Source organism: Balaenoptera musculus, chromosome 21, assembly GCF_009873245.2.
Source record: "Balaenoptera musculus isolate JJ_BM4_2016_0621 chromosome 21, mBalMus1.pri.v3, whole genome shotgun sequence".
NCBI classification, from domain to species: domain Eukaryota; kingdom Metazoa; phylum Chordata; class Mammalia; order Artiodactyla; family Balaenopteridae; genus Balaenoptera; species Balaenoptera musculus.
In genome coordinates, this window is record NC_045805.1 from 25954864 (window position 1) to 25982437 (window position 27574).

Below are 27574 nucleotides of genomic sequence, written 5' to 3' on the forward strand. Positions count from 1 at the left end.
ACTAACAAGATTCAAGGAGATGCTGGTGCTATTGGCCCTTGGACCCCACTTTGAATAATAATAAGGCTTTTATGCTAAGAAAATCCATCTAAGTGAAGGTAAACAGTAGCGAAAGGAGAGTTCTGGTTCGGATATAGCTGATAATTCCAAAAAGGATTGGCATACCTTAAGCAGATCTAGTGTTACTGCAGCAAATATTCTATTGATATATCATCTTATGATAGAGATAAACCACCATTTCATAATGCTAGTTTCCTAGGAAACATCATCTCAGGAGTTTGTACGAATTAGAAAATTGACTGGGTAAGATTTTTGATCCCCTTCATCTAGTTGTCCTGTGCCCAGTGATCTCAAAATTGTCATCCTAGATGCATAAATGACAATCTTCTAATAAATGCGTTTCTTCTCTTAAGGGACTCATGATTTCTCAGCTATTTGTTAATTTCATGATCCTTAAATAATACGTGCATTTCTTACCTCTAATGGTTCTCTCTCCCTCTCTCTCTTCTCACACACACACATACCATATTCACATATCTTATACCATGTTCTTTGTATGAAACAAGTGGATTATTGTGTGATCAAATTAAGAATTTAAATTTTTAAGAAGAAATGGTCATTATAGAATATATTCTTAGTTCTGAAATTACCTACTTAATTATAGTGTATGTCTATATGGATTTATGTAGTCCTGGTTCAGAAACAAATATACAAATAAAAACCCCATGTACTTCAGAAATTTTTATGTCAAATAAGTTATATGGAAAACAAGTTTCCGTATATTTTTCTTAAATTACCTGTGAAGACACTCTTATTGAAGCATGTAGAATGACATCTTCATGAGAAATGACCCAACCTCACAGGTTATAGTTCTTATTTCTGTATTTCTCTAGGCAGATCTTCCTCTACTCATTGAAGCGAAAATATTATAAACGAAAATAACGTTCATTTAAAAAAAAAATATTTTGAAGAATTGAAAAAACTATATCAATACAAGATGTTTGTTGTTAAGCTTATTGATATTATTGTTAATGATCATAATTATACTTTGTTTACCCAAGTACTTATAGGACTGAAAATCTGGAACTGCTAGTATTTATTCTTACAAGCCATTCTTCATGAAATAGGTGAAGTAGATGTACCAAATCACTTGAGAACATTTTTTGGCACTGAATTTGGCTTTAAGGGAAATGAAAAAAAATCAGCCTTATATTAGCAAAAATGAATCATTTTATTCACATCTCTTTGATGCCAAAAAGATGGTGTTTATTTTTATTTACTCTGGAGAAGAAAGGGTTGTAAGTAAATCATGAGGTGTGTGCATGACGGTTATGGCCTAGGTGAACTATTAATAATAATCATGGCTATGGGTGTGGAGCACCTGTAAGAGGTATATTTGCGTCCTGGAACTTTTTGATGACCCTATTTATTAGAGTATGATACTGGGTAAAATGAATCCATTCTGAAATGCTTTAGTTACTGGAGTGACAGCAACAAAAAGAGCAATTGTAAAGGACTTCCATATTTAGGCACAGCCCCATCACAAGCCTCTAAGAACAATATTCCACCAGGATTCTGGAATTTAGATAGGCAAATGTATACGAGTGAGTAAAATGTAAATTTTATACAGTTTCAAAACAATTTACCCTAAATGCAAAATGACATTTATTAAATACCTCAGTAGAGGAATAACTTTAAATTTAAGACGTGTATTTGTCTTTGACTTGGGATAATTGGATGAAGTGAAATTTGTACTAATAAAAATCTGCCTCTTTCTTTCACCATTAAAAATAAGACCTAATTTGTAATATCTTTAAAACAAAAAGGGATATAGTTTTTCTTGTCAGTAATCACTAGAGTGTGAAAGTGCTTGACTTCTATTGTAGTTTGTTGATTTCACTTATAAAGATACCTATGAAATGAAGTACAAAATTGTGTCTACAAAAGAAAAAGCTCAGAATTATTTAAACAGTAAAAGATGGTGGATGGAACATTATAAGCTCTTACCAAAACCGGTGTTTTAACATAGTGAGTCAATTGATCAGTGACAACTTCAGAAATGCCCAAGGGAAAATAACTTAGCTGCCCAGAACTTGCCACTTCTTTTCAACTTTTCAACCTCACTCTAGTTAAATTTCAATTAACTGATTTTATGAAGACTGAAGCAAACAACAGAAATATATACCCCATAGTTTTCATGGGACATGGTTTTCTAAATGTTTTGTCTTCTCCTTTCTTTTATGTTGTTCAGCTACCAGGTCATTTGTAGGAGTCTCCATACTCCATAGGAGGAAAATTGCCAGTCTGAAAGTTCAGTGTCTTTAGCGTTCTATTGCTTATTACATTTTTACCCTCTAGGTGCCAACCTGGATTCACTGGAGCGAGATGTACTGAGAATGTGCCCATGAAAGTCCAAACCCAAGAAAGTATGTTAAAATAATCTGAAATTTGCTTTCTCCCCCAAACTACAGCAACAATCACTACCACTTGGTGGTTTTACAACTCAGTTGTGACTGATTCCTTTTGTTCTAATTATGGTTTAACCACTCAGGGCATAAACCCATTCAATGAGACCTTGTTTAACTGTGTCTCAACACAGACCCCAAAGGTCATCAGTTTTATAAAAGAATGACCCATCAGGATGGTCACTGATGCTGGCGATCATGGCGGGCCAGCCAACCAGAACTCCTTTCCTTCCAACATTTTGGACCAATGCTGTCAAATAGAAAACCTAGTTAAAGAAAACATCCGCTTTCACTTCAAGTGACTCCCTTTGAGAGAACGCAGTCACTTAAAATGCTGGGATCTTTCTATCATTTTTGTCCAAATTTTTAACCCTTTTGGGGGAAATGCCAGAGTCTAAAAGCCATGATTAGGACAAAGACTCAGTTCCTGAGGGTGAACTCACCAAGTTCAATCAAATGTCACTGAAGGAGCTTCTTTCTAGCATATATTCACCTCTTCTCTTTTTCTCTGTTTTTTCTACCATTGTTTTTTTGTTTCTTCTCTCAGGTGCCCAAATGAGTTTACTGGTGATCGCTGCCAAAACTACGTAATGGCCAGCTTCTACAGTACGTCCACTCCCTTTCTGTCTCTGCCTGAATAGGAGCATGCTCAGTCGGTGCTGCTTTCTTGTTGCTGCATCTTCCCTCAGATTTCACCTAGAGCTAGATGTGTTTTACCAGGTCTAACATTGACTGCCTCTGCCTGTCGCATGAGAACATTAACAAAAGCAATTGTATTACTTCCTCTGTTCACGCCTAGTTGGCTCTGAGACACTCATAGGTGTGTGAGACTCCGATGTTTCTGAAATTGATCTTGAATAATGTGATACAAAATGATAGTCTATATCACACAGTGCAATGATAATAAAGGCATTTAAAAGTCTCACTTTTATTGATAAAATAAAATCATTCCACTGGACAGTCCATCTTCTTTATAAAATGACCCCATCCTGAAAAGGATGTTTGCTAAGTTGTAACCAGTACACACTTGAAATGATGGTAAGTTCATTTCGGTTCAGAATGTGTTATTTCTAACAAATAAACAGAATAAAAAGAGTGCAGATGTTTCTCTTCATTAACCAAACAGTTTGCATTTAAGTTTAAAAAAAGCACCGAGTAGGAAAATTAAAAACAAGCAAACATTTTACAGCAAATGAGATAACCTTCTTTAGGAAAAAAGTGATTCGGGTCTAAATGATTTTTAGATGAATTGTTAAATCATTTATTTATGTTATTCTAGTTTCAATAATAATTTTAGGAAAATTGTTTTTTTAAAAATATTTATTAGTTACTTTGAAATATCACAGTTCACTGCTAGATATATATTTTTTAATGAGAACTGGGAAATTTTGATCGATTTCTGTGGCTTCATGAAGTCTTGGACATCATTCCTAAGAGACCCAGTTCACACTGTATATAATTGCACGGATAACTAAACTATGTATTTCTCCTGCTTTTGTGAACAAGGACTATAGCTTTTAATTCTGGAGCTTTCAAAGCATTATATTTTAAATGGATTCCATATAGTTATCCATTTAGATCAAAGGTTGACAAATTTTTTTCTGTAAAGGATCCGATAGTACATACTTTTGTGTTTGCAGACCATACCATCAGTGTCATAACCACAGAAAACTTGGCCACTGTAGCACAAAAGCAGTCATAAACAGTGCATGAACTCATAAGCATGGCTGTGTACTATTGAAACTTTATTTACAAAAGCATCGTAATAGATCTGTCAACCTCTGATTCAGATCGCCAATTTCTCACCCCAAGAAATATTTCACATAGCGTATTAGGGTATAAATTCATGTAACACAAGAAACGGTGATAGCAATTGGTCATTTGGGGGCTCTAAAAGAATGAGATTTGACTCTTACTTGTATACATGCAAAGAATAAGATTCTGTTCCTTGGAAGAATGAAGAAATTTCATATGCATTATGGGGAGATTAGGCCCATACTATTCAAACTTTTTTTTTTTTTTTTTTTAGTGAGGTGGTACTTATTATGTATTTACAAAGCTACAGATCAAAAATTATGTTACAGAACATTTTATGTTGTGAAAAATTGGTAAATTGGCATTGCTAAATTTTCAAACACGGTCTCTCCTTTATTCAGAATCTTTAAATAAAATGCCTTTAGTGGACAGAATTGTTCTCTCTACAGCTGTAGAATATTGTTACAAAGGTAGATAAGATGGAAAGTAAAAACAGAAGGTAAAAGTAGAATTTTACTTAATATAGTAATTTCCTTTTAGAAATGTGTTTGTATTCAAATGACATAGATTTAGCAAATCCATGTGACTGTGTAAATTCAATACAATTATATTTTAGAATTTAATGAAAATTCTGAGCATGTGCATTATACTTAAATTTTTGGAATACCATTGTGCACTGAAAGCAATGTTGAAGTACCAGATAGAGAAAAGCATTAAAAAATGAAGATATTCCCGCAAAATGATAATGCAGTGAGATCTGAGGGCAATAAGCTGAGAAAATGTTCTCAGCTTCTCTTTTAGACCATTTCCTCTTTCATAAGATATAATTTTAAAATAGCTACTGTGTATTTAATCTGAGTGTGATTCCTTGAATAAATTCTTTAGTAAGCTTTCAGTGGCACTTTTGGAAGATGTCCAGGAAAGCAGCATTCATATTTAACCTGATTTAACAAAGATTGATAGGAAGCACATTTATAAACAAAATCTGTAGTGACTGTGCATCAGCGCTGCCTCATGTCTGGAAAAGCAAGAGCTTCCAATCAGAAACTGCTTTCCAAAATTGTCTTGCCCAGAGTTAATTTTCTAGCTTCCATGTCTTAAATTCTCAATTTTTATTTCTGCAAACCTTCACATAGAAGGCAGGAAAATAAATGTTTGCTGCTCTGAGAACTTTATGTTCAAGTAACAATGAAGGCTACACAAAAACTAAAAAGTGTTGCCACCATGGTAATGTTTAAAATGTATTTATTTGTTTGTGTTCATAAAGTTTGAAATGCATAACATACATTTTAAAAGAAAAGATATTCCCCAGCTTCAAAGAGAAACATTGTTCAACTTACCAAACCACATTTTCAGTTGAAGAATCACATTCTAAAAGAATGTACAATTTTTTAAATGCTTATTAACACGTAACTTACATCATTAGGATTTAATACAGTTTGTCTGGTCAGGGTGTCCTATGGGACATTTATTGATTTATAAAAACTGATTTAAAATATAAAAGAAAGGAACACATGTATATTTTATAGAGCGTTCTTGAAGGAAGCCATTTTCCTTGAAATAAAACATATTTATAATACTTTATAGGAAAATATTGTCAAGGTTAGTCAGCTTCAATTTTCACCCTTCTTGACACAGAATTCCTACTTGAAAGGATTGTGTTCATCATTGTGTGTGTGTGTGTGTGTGTGTGAGAGAGAGTGCGTGTGTGTCTCTGTGTGTATATATATATATAGACAATCGATAATCAACTTATAGACGTTATAGAAAAAAAAGCACTCACAGCTTCAGTAGTTACAGGCAGTATGGAGCAAATAAGTCATGTATAAACTAACATTTAATAGGAAGTAATTATAGAATAGCCCAAATTATAGACTATTTTAAAAGAGTACAATTTTAGAACTTGTAGGCATATTCTCAGAATGAGTAAACTTAGCCTTAAAAGTATTTTTGAACCATAGGTTACTAGTGCCTAAATTATTTGTGTTGACTTTTCTAAATGTTTTAAAAACTCTCTGAAGTTATTAATTTCTTTATCAAACATGTGTATCTTGCTGAAAGTAGAATAAAGACACACTCAACCTATGACAAAATTATCATTAACTCCAGCTGAGCGTTAGTGAGATTTCACTGTGTGTGTTTTTGTGAATGTATCAATACTTGCTCATGGCATATGGAAACTTGGAAGGAAGGAGAGAGTTTCCTATTACATTTCGAAGGGCTCAGTGGCAATATGGGTTGGTATATGTGAAAAAAAATCTACATTTGTAAAGGTAAGTCGAAAATTAGAAGTCAGACGCTAAATTGCTCCCATTTCGAAATGACATTGACAGGACCCCTCTAGAAACCTCAGAGGGGCAGAAAGTCAAGAGGACACATACCTCTTTGAGATTATTTGCATAAGGAGACCCAAGATGTTAAGGAATAAAATCCTGAATGTCTTCAAATTTAACAGAAATTATAATTGCATGTATGGACAATTCCAATTTTTAAATAAGTTGTTTTCTTGTTCTTTTCTCTAATGCAATTGAAAATTTAAATTAACCTACAGGTTAATCAGTTTTCTTCAAACTATTATAAAATCCTAAAACAAAGGATTAGCGAGTCAATATTTAATAGTTTCTGAAGACTCTTAGATTTAAATTAATTTTTTATATTGCTTACTGCACAGCAGGAAATCACATGTAGAAAAGGAAACTAAATTGTTTACAGTAACCTTCGTGTTTTTGAATTACTAATTTAATTTGAAAAATGGAGTGGCTAGGCAGAAGTTCAATAGGAAACATATGATATGTAATAAGCCTAAGCCAACATTAGATTAAATAGAAAAGATAGAAAGTAATGACCTCTTCAGAAAATGAAAAGTGTTTGTGTATCCTACTTTTCTTGACTCACAGTGAAAGAAATGTAGCCACCAATAGTAAAAATAAATTAGAGCAGTATTTGCTACGGGACTAGTGTGACTGATGCATGCTTCCTCTGCTTGTTTCCTTGTTAGGGCTTATAGCCAGAAGAGATTCCAATTTTAAGTACCAATTTCCCTTTGAATTATTGAAATTGGAGCTGCTTGATATGAATGACTTCCCATGAAATGAAATTAGAGTTAGGATCACAGACTTACCTATAAAACTGTAAATGCAGTAATATGTATGCATGAGCATGCTACTAATTTCATTGAAGACTTAACCAAGCTTTCTACGCAACTAATATAGATAATTAGCAGTGTTCACGTAGGCATGGAATCATGATTCTCTTCTCTGGAAAGAGTTTCTGTAGTTATCTCTTGATTTTAACCCTTAAATTATTACTGACGTAGGAGGAAAAGGCAAGAGATGGAGAGGGTTCTAGGGAGAAAAATTGAGTCACTTTCTCATGGAAATGTGTAAGGAAGTTTATTATCAGTTCTTCGGAAAATGAATTTTGGTATCTTGATGTTCCGAAGTTTATATGGAGGAAACAAATGGGGGGAAAAATGTCAATTTGTCAAATTGTTGCACAGAGGCAAGAGAAATTCATTTGGATTGGAAAAAGTTGTTAATTTGGCTGTGAACATTGTGCAACCAAAGTAACCCTACATCCTCTGGCTTTAAATTTATGAAAAATGTAGGTGATTTGCCTGAGTACCCTGGACTCAAGGCAAAGGGAACTCTCTGTTATATAAAGTGCCTCTTTATCATTGTTACTAGATGCACTATCTATATATCTATATCATCTATAGATATAGATATAGATTTTTTAAATCTAGGAAACTTCATTTCCTTAAGAGGTGGCAAGTTTTTTTAAAAATCTAAATTCTTGATATATCCCAGGAGCTATCAGAGTTTTGAGGGCCGTGAAATTAATCAGAAGTAAACCTACATCCATGCAGTAAGTGGCCCAAAGTAAATCTCCAGATATGTCCGTTCCCCAAGCTGTTGCACCCCTCTGCTGTTGGCCGACATACTTCATGTCTCCATTATGCCACAGGGTCACCCTGTGAGGCATGTATCAATATCGTAAGCATTTTGTCAACAAGAAATTAACTTGTCCAAAGTCACTGAACAGGTAAATGGCAGAGAAAGGACCTGAAACGAGGATGACTCCAAACATACTTACCTCCTTTCCCTTCTCTATATGAGGAGCTTTGCTCATGTCCAAACTGATGCTTCTGTATGAGAAATACCCCCTCTAGCACATGTTTTCAAATTTAACAGATGCCTTGTCATATTTTGGGGGCTGTCCTGGTATCTCTCTAATCAATGACCAAGGGAAGAAATATAGACCACAGAACCCCTCTGTTTTCATCCTGCCCCTCCTTCCCACCTGCCTCTCCACCACCCACGCACAAATAAGGAAATCCTGAAGGGCTGCACATGATGAAATTTGGTTAACAACTTTTTGTTTCGAGAATGGAATGTGTCATTTGCAGAGGTTTTTTGGTTTTCTCTGTTTGTTTGTTTTGGTTTTTTGGCCCCATTTCGTCACTTGAGCCTGTGCAGGTTCTGCTGGCCCTGCAATCCCGGTCCCTCCTCAGTCAGGTCTGCCAGGACTGTGGGCTGTGAGCACACGACTCTGAGTCCCTTTCCCTGGGCAGCCCTGCAGTTTCCCTGGGTGCCTGTGCCCTTCAGCTGTCATCTGGGCATTGGAGCTAAGCACTGGGAAGTGATCATCTAATTGGCTCTTCGTGATTTGAGGAAGCAGTAAATTAAACTTAACTAAAGAACCCAGGAATTGCGTCCTCCCCCCGCCTCTTTTTTTGTTTGTTTGTTTGTTTTTAACCAATTGAACAAGTGAGGCATTCAGAGCTGTCCTATGCCACACAGGAATTATATGGAAAACTGGAAGCAGGCTTCAGTGCCCCAGTGCCCCGTCTGGCTTTTTGAGCAGAAATGTTTGCTCCTTGTCATGTAAGTGGTGGAGAGAGTAGAAGGTTTGGAGGAAAGGAAATAGTTAAAAAAAAAAAAAATAACTAAAGCAACAAGAAATATTAGAGCATAGCGATATAAATCCATTGTGATGAAATTTTCTAACCAAATTACTTGGCTTCATCTCCTAGCTCTGCCACTGTGTGTCTTTGGGCAAAACAATTTCACCTCCCCGGAACTTCAAGTCTGCCTTTTGAGAAGAGAAGAATGAAATAATGCCAAATGCCGTCTCTGATGATAAATACAGTATTCTATTCCCAAATAATGAAATAGCATAGAGGAGAGTTCAGCCATACAACTTCTCCCTCAGTAAGGTTTTTTAAGGGTTAATAAAGACACAGTGTGCTGGTATTTGCGCACCTCTTAAAAGAGAAGTTCCCTCTGTGGACTCATGGGGGCGTACCTGAGCACTGCTTCCTTAACCATCCGCCGTTTGTCTGTTCAATGTGCACGCACAGAGCCATAATAGTCGTGTGTAATGTGTTTTGGAGTGCAGTGTATTGCTCTTTTCTGAAACTTTTTCCCTTTCTTTCTTTTTTTTTTGTCAACTTTCTGCATTGGCAGAGCATCTTGGGATTGAATTTATGGGTATGGACCAATCATCATTCCTTTTAGCCTGCAGAATTTAGAGCCTATGAGCTGAAACCCTTTTTTTTTTTTTTCCCCCTGTCTACTCTTCCCTTTCAGTTCCTAACTAATTTCCTTTCTCTTTAGAAGGGATCATACAGCTATAACAGTGATTTCTTTGCTTTCAATCTATGGTTAGTTTACCAACATGGTACTGAGTGCAGCAGCTTTTAGATTCCCAGCTTTCACTTAGAGTTTAAAATCACCTTACCTGCTGCAAATTCACATATATCCCACGTTCTTTGACTCACTGGTTGATCTGGCCATGCTGTTATTTCCGAGCTGGGGTACGTTGGAGTGGTTTATAAGGCTGTAGGAAGAACCAAACCAGAAGCCTGAGAACAGAAGAAGATTTACATACATCAGTGTAAGAACACTCCACATTTTAGGCTGATGGGAGCTTGACATACAATGTAAAAATCATCTATTAATATAGTAACATAGCTTTTACTCTGCAACATAATATTATATGCATAGACTTGGATTACTCTGGTTTTCTGGAGATATTCAAGCACTGCTCTGGTCAATTTCATTATCTCATGAGCAAGGAAATAGAAAACAGAATGAAATAGCCTTGTGCTATTTTAGTTGGAAATTCTAGCACTAACAGAATTAAACTTGAGTCACTATATCCCAACAAGTAATCAAATAGACATTTTCACACTGCAAATGTAAAATATCTCCTATGAGCATGTGAATTGGGGGCATACTTCTTTGGAAAGCCTTCACCCTAAAGAGTTGGGAGAAAAGGCCAGTCTTGGGAGGAAGGGGAAGCCATTCTATTCTTCCAGAGGCTCCACAGTGCAGGCCCCCAGGAACGTGACCGTCGGTCAATAAAGCGATGTCCTGATTAAAGGAATATCTGGTCCCCAACCAGCTGGTGTCAGTGACATCATGCGGTGAGAGCATCTTATAGCTGTTGCTTTCGTTGCAATGATAACATCACAGTCTACACCTAATGTACTTCCCATAATTTGTGGAAAATCAGGTTGTTACAAGCTCTATTCGTTCCAGGGATAGAAACTCAATTGCTCATTGCCCCCAAAAATATTCCAAGAGAAAACTATTCATTTGATTGGAATAGCCCCACATTCATGTGAGTGGTCCTTTGCACATCAGAGAACATCACCCAAGAGTAAGGAACACAAGAGGTCCCACCAACATCCCGCAGGGGGCAGGTGGTCTACACAAGGGGAGTTATCTATTCAGGTTACTTTCCTCGGGATAAAAATTATCCCACTTCTAAAAAGGCTTATTGGCCTTACCTGAAAGGAAGAAAAAAATACCACCATCACCTCCCCTCTTCTCCCTAACAGCATCTTTCCTGCTTTATCACTTTAGGGTATAATTATTAAATTTAATATTTCTCTTCCCAAACGATGAAGTAGGGTGATGGATATTTCAGATGTATAACCTCCCTCAGTAAGATCTGAAGGGTTAGTAAAGGCACACTGATGTGGTACCCACACCAGGGGTTACCTTGGTAACCTTAAGGTTTGACCTCTTAAGGGCAAACCTTCCAGAGGTTCCAAAGTCCCCAGCCAGCCAGAACATTCCATCCTTAAGGAAAATCAGACTTTAAAGGTCAATTAAAATTGAGACAGCCAAGGCTTCTGTCTCTTGGCCTAGCCAGATCAGTCTGAAAAACATGCTTGATCTGGTTCATTCAATGCATCCAGCCAAACCATAAAGACTCAGAAGTGTTTCAACTCATTAAGGCAGATCCGCCAGCGAGCCTGATGGATTCTTTTTTTCAACGCTGCCTCTAATCTGTTCTTGTCCTATTGACCCTGTCACACTAGGAAAAAAATTAAGGGGGGGAAAGGGTTTTCTAAAAAAACTCATTGTTTATATTATTGTTCATCAAGTATTTCTCTTTGAACACATTTATTTTGTGAGGGTCACCTGATCTAGTAAACCATTGGAAAATCAGAAACTTAGATGAAAAACATTTAATGCAAACACGCTGATGTGAATACAGAATCCTAATCCACATCTGTGTTCTAGGGGCCTTGGTTTTAATTAGTTCATTTAGCACTTTTCTTTTGCCCTTTGGCCTTTACTGGGCTGCCTTTCTATTTCCATGATTGATTTTCCCGGAAAAACTGTGTCTTCTGACCTAACCTAGGAAGAATGGGCAAGTCATCATATACGATTTGTTCACAAACCCAAATCGGTCTATTTTATAATTAACAACCACCAAAAAACTTGCCAAAGAGTCCGTGAGAGGCACGATGCCTTTCCCCCTTTGGCCCTTGGCTAGGTCCTCTTTTTGCAGTTTGCAGAAGCAATTTCCCAGGTTCTTCTAAAGATAGAATGGGAAGATGGCAATGCTACCAAGTGCTTGCCATTTGAAAAGAAGAAAAAAATAGAGTAAGCGAAAGAGGTATAGCAGGGTCTTCATTTTCTAGGCGATGATACTTTTACACTTCTGGTGTGTAACCAGTTCATCACAACCAAAGGATCCCTGCTCTGTGTCCTGCATCCCTGGAGAAGGACCAGTGGGGCGATGCCTTTGCTGCTTAGACTTGAGTGCTGAAAACTGATCCGGGTGCCTGGTCCAGGCGGAGCCTCCAGTGGCATCAGCTCACAGATTAACACCTTATGAAATTGAATTCCCTGTCCTGTGGCTATGTGGGAGGGGAGGTAGGAGGCAGCAGACACTCGCAATTAACATACAAGCATCCACGTGCCACGTCCTCATTTGACTTCTGCGGCACAAAACTACGTGACACCGCTCTATGTCTCCTGGTCCGTTGTCGCCCCGCAATGCACCAGCTGCTTTGCTTTCTAATTGTGGCTTCCACGTGACCGCCAGTCTAGGTTAGGAGTTATGCTGTATGGGATAACCCTTCCAAATCTGCATCCACCTTTCTTCCCACCCCAGCACTTCCTCCCTCTGGTTTTCTTTTATGTATTTATTTTTCTTCCCTTAGTACCAGGCATGCTGTGCCAGGGACTTCAGATCGCTCCTTCACTTCTTAACCTTGTTTTCCCTCCTACCTGGCTTCCTCCCTCTCTCCGTCATTCTGTCAGCCCGTCTGTCCTCTCAGTTTGTTTCTTTTCCACTTCCAACACTTTTGGTTTGTTTTTGTATAATCTCTGCAGCATTCTGGTCTCTTTTACCCGCTGACTTCTTTCTCCTCCTCCTGTTAATAATCAGTGCTCTTATTAATTTGATTTGACAATGTTCCTGACTTGTTAACTGGAATTTGATTACCATGGGCTTGGCTTGTAGGAAATGTTTTGTTTAATGATAAAGTCTACTGTATCATAGAAATTACATTGCACTTTTTCATTTCAAGAAGACTTCCAGAGACTTGCCCTCTCTCAGTAGAGAAAACAAGTGTGGTTGCTTAGACAGAATGTAAACTGAAAATGTTCCATAAGGCCCCATGTTGATGTCCAGATAAGAGACCTTCATCAGTAAAATATTCCCCAGTTCTTGACCAGCTTGTTAATCAGAAGAGCAAATAGAGCTCACGCCGCTTATTATGCCTCAGTTGAGTTCTCTTTCTCATTGAACTCGTGAATATCTCCCAATAATACGTGCGATTGGACTGGTTGGAAGCTTAGCTCCTAAGAGGGTCAAGTTCACCATTAAATCAGCCAATCTTGTTAAGAACCTGACCTACCATAGTGTAAGCAAGTTATCCCCACAAAACCCGATTTGCAGATAGAAAGCCTTCCGTGAAGCAGAAACTGGTTGCATTGGGGGTACAGCAGTACCTTCACCTGAAAGTTCTAAGCCTCCCATCTCCTTAGTGCAACCAACAGTAGCTAATTTGCCGAGTTGGTCAATGCAGGAGAGTACAACCTATTTCAAATCATGTATCATTTGTGCCAGTGGTTTTGTAGTGCCATAAATTAGGATCTCTGAGTACAACCGGTGAAGTAATAATAATAATTGTTCCTCAAAGGACAAATCTTCATCATGGCCCAGGACGGGACGATCCCACCCATCGTATTGGGGTTTCTCTGATACAGTGCCCTGCTACTCCGTGTCATGTTGCTTATGTTCCCATTTTACTGGTAAATCACAGGGATCCTGCATCAGTTTCGTTGCTAACTACAAGTCAAGCTCATGTTTGCAAATGTCTTTGATTTTCTTTTTTTTTTTTTTTAAGTTAGAAGTGGCTCTTCGTAAAGACCACAGGAATAGGAAATAGCTGGGCAATCCAAAGAGGCTCAGGGTGAGGGAGGGGAGGGGGCTGGGAGGGTGGGAAGAAGGGAAGAAGGAGGAGGAGGAGGGTCCCAGTGGTGCCAATGCCAGCTCCTTTTACTGGTGTTGATTCCTGTTGTCTTTGCAAGAGATTTTTCAAAAAATAAAATCTACCGTTTTAACCAAATCATTATTTTATAATTAATGTTTATGATTTGCCAGTTTAGTACATCTCTATCTATAATTTATCATTAAAGTACTTGAATGATATCATTTTTTAAATTACAAATGGCCCCCAACGGGCTTTGCCATTTTATGCTCAAAACGTAGTGCAGAGTGTGCTGCACCTTAAGTACGTCTGCAAGAGGAATGAACTGTCCCGTGTGTATTGTCTTGTGAACATGGACAATACAGCATGCCAGCCGTTCAGTTGTTAAGTCCTGGCGAGGGCCCGGGGCCTTTGGTGACGTCTGCTCTCATCCCCTTCCAGAAGCGGAGGAGCTCTACCAGAAGAGAGTGCTTACCGTCACCGGCATCTGCATCGCGCTGCTCGTGGTCGGCATCATGTGTGTGGTGGCCTACTGCAAAACCAAGTAAACGTCCCCTTCACCTCCTGTCTCCTCAGCGCACAGACAGCCTGGCCGCCAAGGGCTGGGCAGAAACCCGCTCCGCAGCCTGGTCTTGAAAAAACGGGGCAGGCGCCACAGAGGGAGTGTCTCCTTATTTTTTTTTCTCCTGAATAATCCATTTTGAGGACCTTTCCTAATCACATACATTAGGAAGCTTTGCCTATTTGTGTGAAAGCGTTCAGAAGACTTCTGATAATTGACCACAGTCCCACGACCGAAGAAAGGGTGGGAGGGAAGGGTTGCGCAGGGACACACGCGAGTGTCTGTGGATAAGGAGCGCGTCATCTCACTGCTGAGGACACGTCCAACCGTACTCAGACTTAGGGGATAAAGGGAGCATTAGGTGGTGTTTGAAGTGCAGGGGGTTTTTAAAACATGATCGTGATTCATTTTCAGTTCCATCTAATTAGGTTACCGGTTCCAATGCTCCCAAAGTGAGAGATGTACAAAAGGAATCTCACAGGAGGAGAATCAAGCAAAACTTGCTTTGAAAGAATAAAAGAGAAACATGAAAACAGATCTGTGTTCGCTTTGTTGGTCCTTTAAGCTGGGTTCATGTTAACAAATACAATTACCGTTTGACATGAATTCTTTCATTTTTCTTTCATACATAGAACTACTTCAAGGCTGAAATAATGTTATTAACAGTTTGGTTTTATTTTGTCACTTCATCATATAAAATCTTGAGCCAAAATTAGTCATGGGACTAATATTACGATCCAAGTTGAGGAACAAAGACAATATGCTCTTATGGCATAAAAGTAAGGGCATGGATGGCATTTTCTTAATGTCCCAGGATTTATTTAGTATGTTGCCAGAATTGAGCAAGCGATAGAGATAAATAAGCCTTCACGGAATCCACCTTATGAGTCTTATTATATTCAGTCTGAATATGTGAATATTCATTCCCTAGATACAGAAAAAAGTGGTAATAGGGTAGGATCATATTATAATTGTGCCAAAATCTACCGGCAAAATAAGTATATATCTTCACTCACGTACAGTTCTATACATACACACACTATGTGTGATGCACAGATTCAACACTAACTGCATTTTCTTGAAAGACACACAGACAGGCAGAACTATAAATGAAATCAGCCTTGTCAGTTGCATAGCATGAATTGTTACCTAAGACAAATGACCATCCGTAACAGTTAGGCAAAGATGGATTGATTAGGAAAGTTGGGGTATTAGCCACCTCTCAACTTGACTTGTCTTCTTTTTTTTTCTTATCTCTCGGCAGTCCAGTTCAATTTCTGTAAGAATCCCATGCATCTTCTTAAATCTACTTGCTAAGAATAGGTGATTCCCCTCCTGAGATGAAGTGGCACTCCCTCCCTCCTCCTCCCTCCCGACCAATCCACTGCCTTGAATTGTGTGTTGGTAGAAGAAGAATTGACTGTACTGAAAAATGTAAATAATAGAAGAAATAAATGCTCCTTTTTTCCTATCCAGGAAACAACGGAAAAAGCTTCATGACCGGCTTCGGCAGAGTCTTCGCTCTGAACGAAACAACATGGTGAACATAGCCAACGGGCCCCATCACCCCAATCCACCCCCCGAGAACGTGCAGCTGGTGAATGTATGTTGACTCTGGCCAGTGGAAAAGCTCAGCATCTCTCCTCTGTTCAGGCACCTTGAAGTTTATTTTCTAAAGCTCTTAGGCTCTTAGCTGCCGCCATTAATCACCAGGGCTTCCAGGAATCCAAGGTTTCGCCAAGAGAAAATAACGGGAACATTTTTTTAGGTGGATTTGGTGACTGTAAAACCAGCACATTTCCTCTTATAAAGTGTTCATTAAGGGATCGGAATAATCATGTTGGGTTTGTTCTGTAGGGAAACCATAACCAGAAGAAAGAACAGAAAAAAAAAGAAAAAGAAAAATAATAAAATTCATGATACAAGAATCAGAAGGAAATGTTTTATTTTTTTTATACTTTGGAAATGAAGACTGCTTCAGTCTATAACTGATTAGCCCTGATAACTGAACTAAAGGCTCTAGAGTCATTTATTTTTTTATTAGACTCATTTGTCCGGTGCCTGATGATTTACTGATTCTGATTAACAAAGGGAAACATTAGGGCATGAAAAGGTCAAGGCCATTACCAAACTTGCTTCTCAGTAGCCAAACTAGAAGAATTTAATACTTTCCAACTCTTTCTACATGATGCCAAACCGTCCAGAGGAGATATATCCTTCATCATTCGAAGATATATTTTTTAAATTTATGGAGCATTCAGCTTTTATATATAATGAAGTCATCAAATATTAGATTCTGAGAGTCTTTACATAGCTTTTTTTACAGATAAGGGCCAGGGCAGAGCTGGACGCAGCTTTCCTGGCTTCTGGAGTTTTACTCTTCCTACTCCACCATCATTCTTCTTGTTTTCTTCATTCCCCTCTGATGTTTGGCTTTTTATAGGCAAAGCTGGAAGATTATATTGCAGTACCATTTTCTATCCTATAGTCGAAGATGGGTTTTGTGTGGAGCAAATATATCAAAGACCCAAGTTCAGGGTTGCTGGAGGTTCAACCACCAGCAAGTCTTGTAGGAAAGACCTATGGGAGACTGTTAGGTGCTGATAAATTAACATATTTGCTGCTTTCCTCCCCCTACCAGTATGTTCATTGGAATGTTCTGCACAGTTGCTAAATTCATTCACTACTGACACACCTATAATCTGTCACTTTATATAATACATAGGAGGCAGAATGACTGCCTGGATTCCAATTATGGCTCAAGCTATGTTACTGTGAGCTTTAACTTTTCTAAACCCTGTTTCTTCATCATAAAAATAATACCTACCTCAAAAAGTTCTTGCGGGCATTAAAAAGATAATCCATATAAAACACTTAGCCCAGTGACATCTAGTGAGTGTTGTACAATTTTTAAACATTATTTTCATTAGATTCACTGAGCTTACATTGCCTTCCAAGGAGCAAGAGTCATTTGGTACGCAGACTAAAAATAGATCGTTACATATTACAATGCCATCTTTTCCTTAAAGCAAAGATCCACATGGAATAACCTTTCCATGGTTAAGAGAACCAGCTATAATTTCAAGCATAATTCAAGTTGCACTTTTTTTTTTTGGTTTCCATGAATATATCAGGTTCTTTTAGAGCCCATAATCCATCAGATTATAAACTGCCCTATTTCATCTAAGACTATTCCTCTCTGTGTCTTTACCTGTTATTTAACTCAATTTGGTGTAAATACTAATAGTGTTTAAAAGACAATTTAAAGATGTCCCTCTCTCACTAATAAAAGGCGGTAATAGCTACTGTGATTTGGTGGTGAAAATAAAGTAGAATCTACTTACACTAAAGATAAGGCCCTCTATTATATGGTTTGTCAAGGTGTGTAACCTTGACAACTGTTGTTAAGTCTTTCAAATCTCTCAGTAGCCCTGTTAGTCTTACCACTGACAACTTAAAAATTTCAACGATATCATTAGGGCACCAATGGGCACTGAGAAATTAAAAGAGAAAGGTAGATTCAAAACAGTCTTTTTTCATTCTTCTAGTGACTTGAAATTTGAAACAAGACAAACCATCTCTGTTCTTTTGTTTCACTCAAATATCTGTTCGTCGTTTTTGATTTGCAACAACTATTACAAAAATAAGTATTGGGCCGACTTTTGTATTGAATTCCAGTCATGTTATCAATTGGAAATGAAAGAGAAGAAATAGGCCTGTTTCTGATAAAATGTAGTTGTGATTGTAGGACCTACATCGCATACGTATCCAAAGAGAAATCCATCAACTCCATTTACCTAATTTAAAGACCACAGTAGCTGGGATAGGTTTTGTCATCTGGCCACTGGAAAAATAGAATTTATTATGAAGCATGTGTATCAGAAGAAGAGATTTTTCCGTGTGTGTGCATGTGACATTGTTAGCATTTTGACTTCCCCCAATCTTCAAGTTGTGTCTCTTTGTTTATCCAGCAATACGTATCTAAAAATGTCATCTCCAGTGAGCATATTGTCGAGAGAGAGGCGGAGACGTCTTTTTCCACCAGTCACTACACTTCCACAGTTCATCATTCCACTACTGTCACCCAGACTCCCAGTCACAGGTATGAGAATAAAAAAAACGCATGGCATTTCTCTAACAACGAATCTTTACACATTGTCTTTTGCTCTCACTGCCTACAAAAGGGACAGGAGGTACTAATGAGGCAGTGAGGTACAGTAGAATGTATGGCTTGGGACAAAAACAGACTTTGGACATCAAACTGGCTCTGCCACTTAATTGCTGTTTGAATTTGAGCCTCAATTTTTCCGTTACCAGAATAAGGGGAAATAATACCTACCTTATAGGATCGTTGCTCCTTATTTTAGAGATCGTCTTTTCTCATGCCTGACCATTCACAGAATTACTACACTGGGAAGAGTTTGTCTTAGATGCCATATAATACTTAGAAGTTGACTTCTTCCAGAGGTTGGATTGCCCTGGGATATGCACATGAGAACTGGCTAAATAGCTGAACCCTAAACTCTCAAATGCTCTGGTGATATCTGAATACGTGCTACCAAGGGCAGCACTAGACTTCCAAATGGAGCCCATAAGACAAGTGTTTCCTTAATCTAAGACACTCAAGAACAGAGAAACTCTAAGAATACTTAGTACAAAATGGCATTTGGTAAATGTGTGTTGAATGGGTGAACACATGAATGAAGTGTATCCTTGCAAAGCCAGTCTAAATCAAGATTCTGTCTGTAGCAGGCATCTTTATAAACAATTCTGTTCTGAGACAAGTAATATCGTAGTGAACTACTGATGCACCAGTCATTCGCAAGACTTGTCAGATCACTTCCTTTCATTTCCATGTGTGCCTATAATTAAAAATCTCTCTCTCTCGTTGCCTCTCACATTTCCTCTGTAGCTGGAGCAACGGACACACTGAAAGCATCATTTCAGAAAGCCACTCTGTCATCGTGATGTCATCCGTAGAAAACAGTAGGCACAGCAGCCCTACTGGGGGCCCAAGAGGACGTCTTAATGGCTTGGGAGGCCCTCGCGAGTGTAACAGCTTCCTGAGGCATGCCAGAGAAACCCCTGACTCCTACCGAGATTCTCCTCATAGTGAAAGGTAAAACCGAAGGGCAAAGCTACTACAGAGGAGAGAGCGTCCCAGTAAGAGAATCCCCGTGAGCACCTGCGGTCCCACCTAAGGAACCCGCTCTAATGAGAATAAGGGGCAGCAGTTGCCTGGTCTAGGAGTGCTCCTAGTTGACGAAGCCATCTTTGGGTTTGACTGAACTCACTGCTTCGGAGCTTCTCGCATCCTCCCCGTGGCTGACAGGCAACAGACTCCTAAAGAGCTGGAATGATTCGATGTGGAAGGGGCAGCAAATTTGGAGTTCCTAGCTCTGACCTTAGGCTCAGACCCTCAGGGCGGGGCTGCGGGGGGGGGGGGGCGGGGGGAAATGTCTCAGTTTCCTCAATTGTAACTTGAGAGCAGAATGCTGGCCTCAGTGATTGATCAGGACCCTTCTAGAATTCGAAGTGGCCAGTTATCCAAACTCTGCTCGAGCTGGCCTCCTGGTCTCACGTGCTAACTCTTTCTTACCTTCCAGCCTCACTTAAATCAAATCAAGGGCTGTGTCATTGCTGACGGTTGTAGGGACGGCTTGCATCCCTCCAGATAGTATCCCTTTATGGCGTTCCAACAAGGGATGACTCAATACATCTCTCGTATGCTGCGCCTCGCCGTCTTCGCGGGAGGTTTTCAAGGCAGATATTGCCTTTGACGTGGCCCTTATTCCAGAATGTGTTGGCTTTCTTCTGGGGCTCTAGGGTTGAGTCGGGGGGCAGTCACAACAAAGGTAAAATAAAGATCAGAGCGAAGTAAGCTGAAAGAGATGCTTAATAAGAATACTGAATTCATAGATTCTCCTGATCCGTTTTCACCTAAACTGGGGGAGAAAGTTATACCCAACCAGCATTCCTAGCCCATCAGTAAGCTGTTACTTATTTGTTTTCAAATCCAGCGGGGGTTTGTCTGTTGGTTTGTTGACTTTATTGTCTTCTCAGTCTAATCTCTGACCACTTGCTAAAAGGTTTACATCATGCCGAAGCGATACTTTGGTTTTCATGGGTGGAGATAATCTTGATACACCCTTCCACTCGTGCACTGGGAAGTACTTACCTCCAAGGAGACTGGTTTGGAGCTTGCAGGTCATGTAGAGCCTGCTGATTACTTTTTTCAAAAGCCTTTACCCCCAAATGGTATTTCAGAGTTTTATGGAATTAGTGGTTGCTCTGTAACTCATCTATGAAAAAGTAGACATGGTCCAAAACTGGCTTAAAACATTAGTCTTAAATTCATGTAATTATATCTTTATGTATTAAGTCTGTCCTAATTCAGTCCTTTTAGAAACCTGAAAAGGAGTTCAGGGGTAAATTCGGTCTTCATCACTACATGTGATATTTGTCTTTAAAGGTTGACATTTCCCTGCTTCCTTTCATACCCCAGATATTATCTAGGAGTGCAAAATATACCTGAACCTAGGCATCATGGAGAGAAAAGATGAGTCACTTTTATGGGTTGATTGGATTTGAATTAGCATTTCTCAGAGCGCTTAATTTAAGTATCCCTGAAACAAAAAGTCTGGAGACTTGATCCCCAAATATTTCCATCTCTAGACACCTTCCCGTTTTAGACACAGCCAGATCTCACTTCCATAAGACTCAGAATCATGGCTGATAAGCACAGGAGTTAATAGGTTTCTTGTTTCTGTTAGCTAGAGTTCAGAAGATGGTGTCCTGTGTCATCACAGGACATGTCAAATTAGACTCTGCAAATGCCAATGTGCAGAAAAGAGTCCTTTAGTGCTATGCATTGGTGACATTTTTATCCAAGCTGAGAAATGTGACTCTAAATAAGCCACATCTTTCTCAGTGCCACGTCAGGTCTTCTTGTTCTGGGGGAAGAAAGCACGATATGGTAAAAACAATGCACTCGATGTCTTGACAACTAGATTCACTGAGCATTATCAGACGTAACTTGACATAAGGCGACACGGTACAGCCCGGTCTTGAGCAGTCACAAAAGATAAGCCAGAGATGCATACAGCGGTGGGTTTTGGAAGAGAGGTAGACCTGAGATCGGACATAACTATGAAGCCAAAAATAAGTTACCTTTGAACGTCATGGTCACTGGGGTGGAGCGTTGCAAATTGAATGTTAAGAAGTAACATTTCATGGAAAAGTTTTAAAAAGCACACAAATGTGTTACACTGTTATCAGGAATAAATCTAAGTTACTATGCTCTTTTTTTTTCATAAGACATAACCTTATAGCTGAGCTAAGGAGAAACAAGGCCCACAGATCCAAATGCATGCAGATCCAGCTTTCCGAAACTCATCTTAGAGCTTCTTCCATTCCCCATTTGGGCTTCATTCTCTAAGACCCCTTGGCCTTTGGGAAGGTATAGTATTTAAGTAATACTTCTTTCCCTTCCAAATCCCTGAGCCTTGGTCCTTATAAACTGAGAGGTTTCCAGGACCCGGCGCCCTCTTGTCTTAACTCACGTGCTTTTATTAAAACTCATGATGAGATCGAAAACCTCAAACGCTTTGATGAGCTAGGCAATTTAGCTGATCTTTGCATGCACTCCTGTGAAGAGACTCTTGGCTACCTAATTTGAGATTCCAAGGGTGCCGAATGTCCTAGTGTAAAAACCGAGAAGTGTACGATGAATAGAAATTCTCTGAGGATGCTATCTGATGATAATATTGTGAACTGTGCCCCCTGACCCCCCCACCCCCACCCCTGCTCTACGGCTCTCATTCCAACACACTTATGCGGGGTATTCTGTGCTCACACAGGTTTGTATCAGCAATGACCACCCCGGCTCGTATGTCACCTGTAGATTTCCACACGCCAAGCTCCCCCAAATCGCCCCCTTCGGAAATGTCTCCACCCGTGTCCAGCACGACGGTGTCCATGCCCTCCATGGCAGTCAGTCCCTTCGTGGAAGAAGAGAGACCCCTGCTTCTTGTGACACCACCATGGCTGCGGGAGAAGGATGACCGCCACACTCAGCAGTTCAACTCCTTCCACTGCAACCCCGCGCACGAGAGCAACAGCCCGCCCCCTAGCCCCTTGAGGATAGTGGAGGACGAGGAGTACGAAACGACCCAGGAGTATGAACTGGCTCAAGAGCCGGTTAAGAAACTCACCAACAGCCGGCGGGCCAAAAGAACCAAGCCCAATGGTCACATTGCCCACGGGTTGGAAACGGACAGTAACACAAGCGCTGAGAGCAGTAACTCAGAGAGTGAAACAGAGGATGAAAAAGTAGGAGAAGATACACCTTTCCTGGGCGTACAGAACCCCCTGGCAGCCGATCTTGAGGTGACCCCCGCCTTCCACCTGGCCGACAGCAGGACTAACCCGGCAGGCCGCTTCTCTCCGCAGGAAGAATTGCAGACCAGGCTGTCCGGGGTAATCGCTAACCAAGACCCTATTGCTGTATAAAACCGAAATAAACCCATAGATTTCACCTGTAAAACTTTATTTTATATAATAAAGTATTCCACCTTAAATTAAACAATTTATTTTATTTTAGCAGTTCTGCAAATAGAAAACAGGAAAAAAAAATCTTTTATAAATTAAATATATGTACGTACAAATGTGTTATGTGCCATATGTAGCAATTTTTTACAGTATTTCCAAACGAGAAAGAGATCAATGGTGCCTTTATGTTACGTTATGTCGAGAGCAAGTTTTGTACTGTTCCTGTGATTGCTTTTTCACAGTATTTCAGCAAACCCTCTCCCACCCCTGCATATTCCGTTTTTGCTGGCTTCTTGTGCATTGCATTATGATGTTGACTGGATGTGTGATTTACAGGATTTGCAACTGTCCCTCTGTTTGCTTCAAGTAGTACTCAATCAGTACGTCTTGCAATGGCACATCCACCCAAATACTCCCCTTCTGTATGAAATGTTCTTTTGCTTTCAGTATATGAAATGAGTTGTGTCTACTACTCTGCCAGCCAAAGGTTTGCTTCACTGGGCTCTGAGATAATAGTAGATCCCGCAGCATGCTACTATTAATTACAGCAGGAAACTGCATTAAGTCATGTTAAATATTAGGAAGAAAGTAATATTGTGATTTTTTTTCAAAAACTGTATGACTCATCAGAAGACAGCTTGCTTGACAAAAGGAGCTACCATTTACTTTATTTGGATTGATTTTTTTTCTCGACCAAAAAAAAGCAAGTTTTCGGGATAGCAAAGAAAATGGGTTCTGGCTACCGATCAGGGTAAAATCCAACCCCTAAGTCGAGGACTCGGTTTCACTTTCTCTCTCTGGGGGAATGATACAGCGGCTCATCTAGCTGAAGAGCAAACCATGGCTGAAAAAGGTGCAATCGTTCCTGACTTGTGTTTTTCACTGATTTTGGAGCTAGTGACCGGTTGTGTCTTCTTGGCTCAAGGACAGACATGTTATGGCACAAAAACCCCAGCTTCAACAGCACACTCAGCAATTTGTCTGAAATACTTCTAGAGTGAAATGTGCCTGCTGTATATACTGGTGACGTCATCGTAGGGAAATTCTTCTTAGATTGTCTAGAGGAGTGAATATATAGAAGACACGGGGGACAGCAGCTGTGTGACTTGGTTAGTAATTTTTAAGTTTTTTTGACCATTCCTTTGTCCTCATTATTTTTCTCTTGTTTTTCAATGTTGCCTTGATTAAGTCATAACTATGCATGAACATTTTTGTCAGGAATGGCCAGTGTGCATGTGGTTTGTGATTAGTAAGAACCTCCTACGAGTGATGATTCATCAGGAAATGGCAATAGTCTTGGAAAGATTGCACCTTTCCTTGCAGAAATGACTCCCATCTGTGTGCTAACCTCTCTGTTTACAGCTGTATCACCCATTTTCCCCCTTTCTTACTTTTTGCTTTACTGTCACAAAAACAGGAGTAAGATGGGTCTACACTTTGCACGTTCACTCGGGATTGCCAATCCAAGGAAAGCCTATAGGTAGAAACATTTGAAATAACTGCTAATCCAGGAAAATAAGAGAATTAAAAAAAAAAAAAATCGCAGCCCCATTTCTGTCCAATTGGGCTGGAGCTTTACTTAGGTTCCAAGTGGCCTCCTAGGAGCCACGGAACAAAATAGGGAACAGGTTAGCAGGGGGTTCAAAATACCAGACATGAAGTTCAAAATACCAAACATGAAGTCTTGTTTGCAGGTGAACTGAATCTATTTCTTCACCAAATCTCTATGTTAAAATTAAAGGGAAGAAGTGACATGCAAGGAGGTCTTAGAAGAAAAATGCAGGCTGAGCATGAGTCATGTCGTTAAGCTCCTAAGTGCTTCTACAATCCACAGAGACACCTGTCTACAGGTCCTTGAAGTTACTCTTAGTATCTGGTATCCCAAGCATCCTTCATGGTTCCATGCCACTTGCTCTGTGCTCAGCAGTGTCCTCATGTGCTTGTTCACCTCTCCTAAGGAGCCCCTGACAACTCTCCAGGTTGCACTGATTTCCCAATTCTGTAGAATCAGTAAGCTCATGGCAGGGGAGAGAAAGCAGTCAACGTGAAGAGGTTCTCTAAATTACTCTAATATTGCCTTTGAAGACCTTGACTCATTCTTAGACTATTTCAATAAAAAAAAATTCCTACTGTAATTAAAACTCTAAAATTTCTGTTTCAAATTCTTCAGGCATTGGAGTCCCATTCTGGAGAATTTCAGGAATAAATAAAATCTTCTGCTGAGAGCAATGAACAACATTTTCCTCAGTATGAAAAATCGCTGTAAATTTTCAGGTTGCAAAAATAGATGAAAATTGAGAGGAAATTTTCTTTCCAACTTGGTTCTGGTCACTCACCGAGGTGGCATATCAGTTGGGACAGGCTTTCTGTCCATAGAACGAGAGGTTCCCTTGATAGGAAAGGTCAGCTGACTCCTCGGGGCTACCTGCTGTGGTCCCCAGATTTGGGTTCGCAGGGGCATCTCCAGGATGTTTAAATGCCACCATCCCTGTTTATAAACTCAGGAGTGCAGTGGCAATCCAAAGGAGTGTGAACCTACGTTCCCCGCATACGGGAAACTTTCGTGGGTCTTCAGGTAGCAGAAATTGCCCAGAAGTTTCACGGTGACTTTGTTTCCTGGGTCTGAAATCATATCCCGCTGAGGAATATGGAGTGGAGCATAGTATATGAAAAACTCTTTTTTCTCACTCCAGATTCCTTTACTATCCTACTCTCCCTCCTTGCCTGGTAGGACTTTTGTTTTTGAGAGTACCTGGACAGTCTCGTGCTTTCTACAAAATGGCACTCTGCCAGGGTATTTATGAATGTGTCCCAAAGAGCAACATGCCGTATCTTCCTTATTTAAGTGTGACTGTCTTGATATAGTTAGAGTTTATCCAGGGTCATTTGCTCAGTAACTTTTTTTTTTTTTTTTTTTTGGCCTGGCGTTGAAAGGTGCACGGCTCACATTGGTGAAAATAAGGAAGACCTAGTTTTATCTTTTAGTCCTGGCTGCTTCCTACCAGCCACAAAGAAAGATTTCTATCTACAAAGACCCATGAAACACTGCAGAGAGATGCAGTCAAAAGGAAATGGCCACATATCACAAGTTCTATTATATATTCTTTTGTAAATACACATTGTACATTACTTGGATGTTTCCCTAAATCATTTACTGTCTTTATGAGTTCATGTCAGTTTTTTTTTACTCTCTCAACTTACTATGTAACATTGTAAATAACATAATGTCCTTTATTATTTATATTTAAACATCTAACATAGAGTTGTTTTCATATAAGTTTAAGATAAATGTCAAAAATATATGTTTTTTTGGTTTTTCTTTGCTTTAAAATTATGTATCTTTTCCTTTATCTTTTTGTTTTTAAAGAATAATTTATTGTTCAGGAGAAAGAATGTATATGTAATTGAAACTATTTGAAGAATGCACATTTGAAGGCCGTGAGGTACTGATAAACTAAAGAATTTATTATCCAACATACTAAGCAATAAGTAATTGTGATTTATTTTAAAAGTTTTGTTCATTTTCCATGGAAGACAATACTGCAATAAAAATGCTACTCTGTGGAGATCTGGGAGTGTGGGTCAACAGACAAATTGTCCAGTCTGTTGGACCAGCACCTTGCCTTTTACTGTGACGGTTTTGCTAATTTAGGACTGTGTTTGATGGATCCCATGATCATCTTGTCTGTCCGTTGCTTTTGCCCCCCTGCCTATTCTTGAATCATCTTCTGCCTGTCGAGTCTGCCTACTACTGTGTACCTTGTTGAAGGAGTCACAACCAAGCAATATGACACACTCTTTCCCCCAGTTCCCCCGGCCCCTACACACAAGAACATATCAGAGAGGATATCATGATCGACTGGATCCCGATTGTCACCATGTTCTGTACAGACAGCAAGTAACTTCTTCAGACTCATGGCAATGTCAGTGTGGAAACCCATTCAGTCATGAAAGGGAAACTTGTTACCGTGATCCAGAGAATCTGGTGGCCACCATGGCCTAAAGGCAGCCAGTCAGAACCGGGCCCTGCTAAGCTCTCCTAGAGCTTTAGTAGACGTATTTTCTCCATCAGGTCCATGATTTATCGATTCACAGTTTTAAGAGAAAATGAGGCTTCATTGGGTTCTTTCCTCCTCATTCTATCAGTAAATCAAACTCAATGTCCATTCTACTGCTCAGGGAAGGGCCTATGCATGAGAAATTTCCCACATTCTAAGACTTAGTCATAGAAATGAGGGTATTCCTTTTCTTCTTGAAATTAGTCTAAACAAAACAAAAGCCATATTTTAGCAAATAGATACTTGCATGGGTGGTACTTTTTGTATATTTCAAGCCTCTTCCTCATTACTCCAAACAGGATCAGGACTTCTGAAGTGTATGGAGTCGAGGTCAGCAATCCTTTGAGATGACCATCGGCTTCCTTCAGAGTTTGAGGGTACCCTGAGTCTTCCCACCTCCAAATCTGTGTGCAATTCCTATTACCTAGTGATAGATCCATTA

The 27574-nt window shown here is 39.4% G+C and overlaps 1 protein-coding gene across 14 annotated transcripts in view; it reads left to right on the forward strand.

Moving 5' to 3' along the window:
- The window catches only part of NRG1 (neuregulin 1), a 215107-nt gene extending 188809 nt beyond the window's left edge, over positions 1–26298 (forward strand). For 3 of the 14 annotated variants that reach the window (XM_036838718.1, XM_036838714.1, XM_036838721.1), the window contains 7 exons: positions 3013–3071; positions 9689–9712; positions 14404–14506; positions 16001–16127; positions 18496–18626; positions 19437–19643; positions 22384–26298. In XM_036838718.1, the coding sequence (XP_036694613.1) occupies positions 3013–3071; positions 9689–9712; positions 14404–14506; positions 16001–16127; positions 18496–18626; positions 19437–19643; positions 22384–23035 (1303 nt within the window). In that variant the 3' untranslated portion in view covers positions 23036–26298. Of the gene's footprint in view, positions 1–2358; positions 2427–3012; positions 3072–9688; positions 9713–14403; positions 14507–16000; positions 16128–18495; positions 18627–19436; positions 19648–21841; positions 21984–22383 lie in introns of those variants that run through there. The other 11 variants (XM_036838720.1, XM_036838716.1, XM_036838722.1 and 8 more) reach the window with 7 other exon arrangements.
- Positions 26299–27574: the final 1276 nt, after the last annotated feature.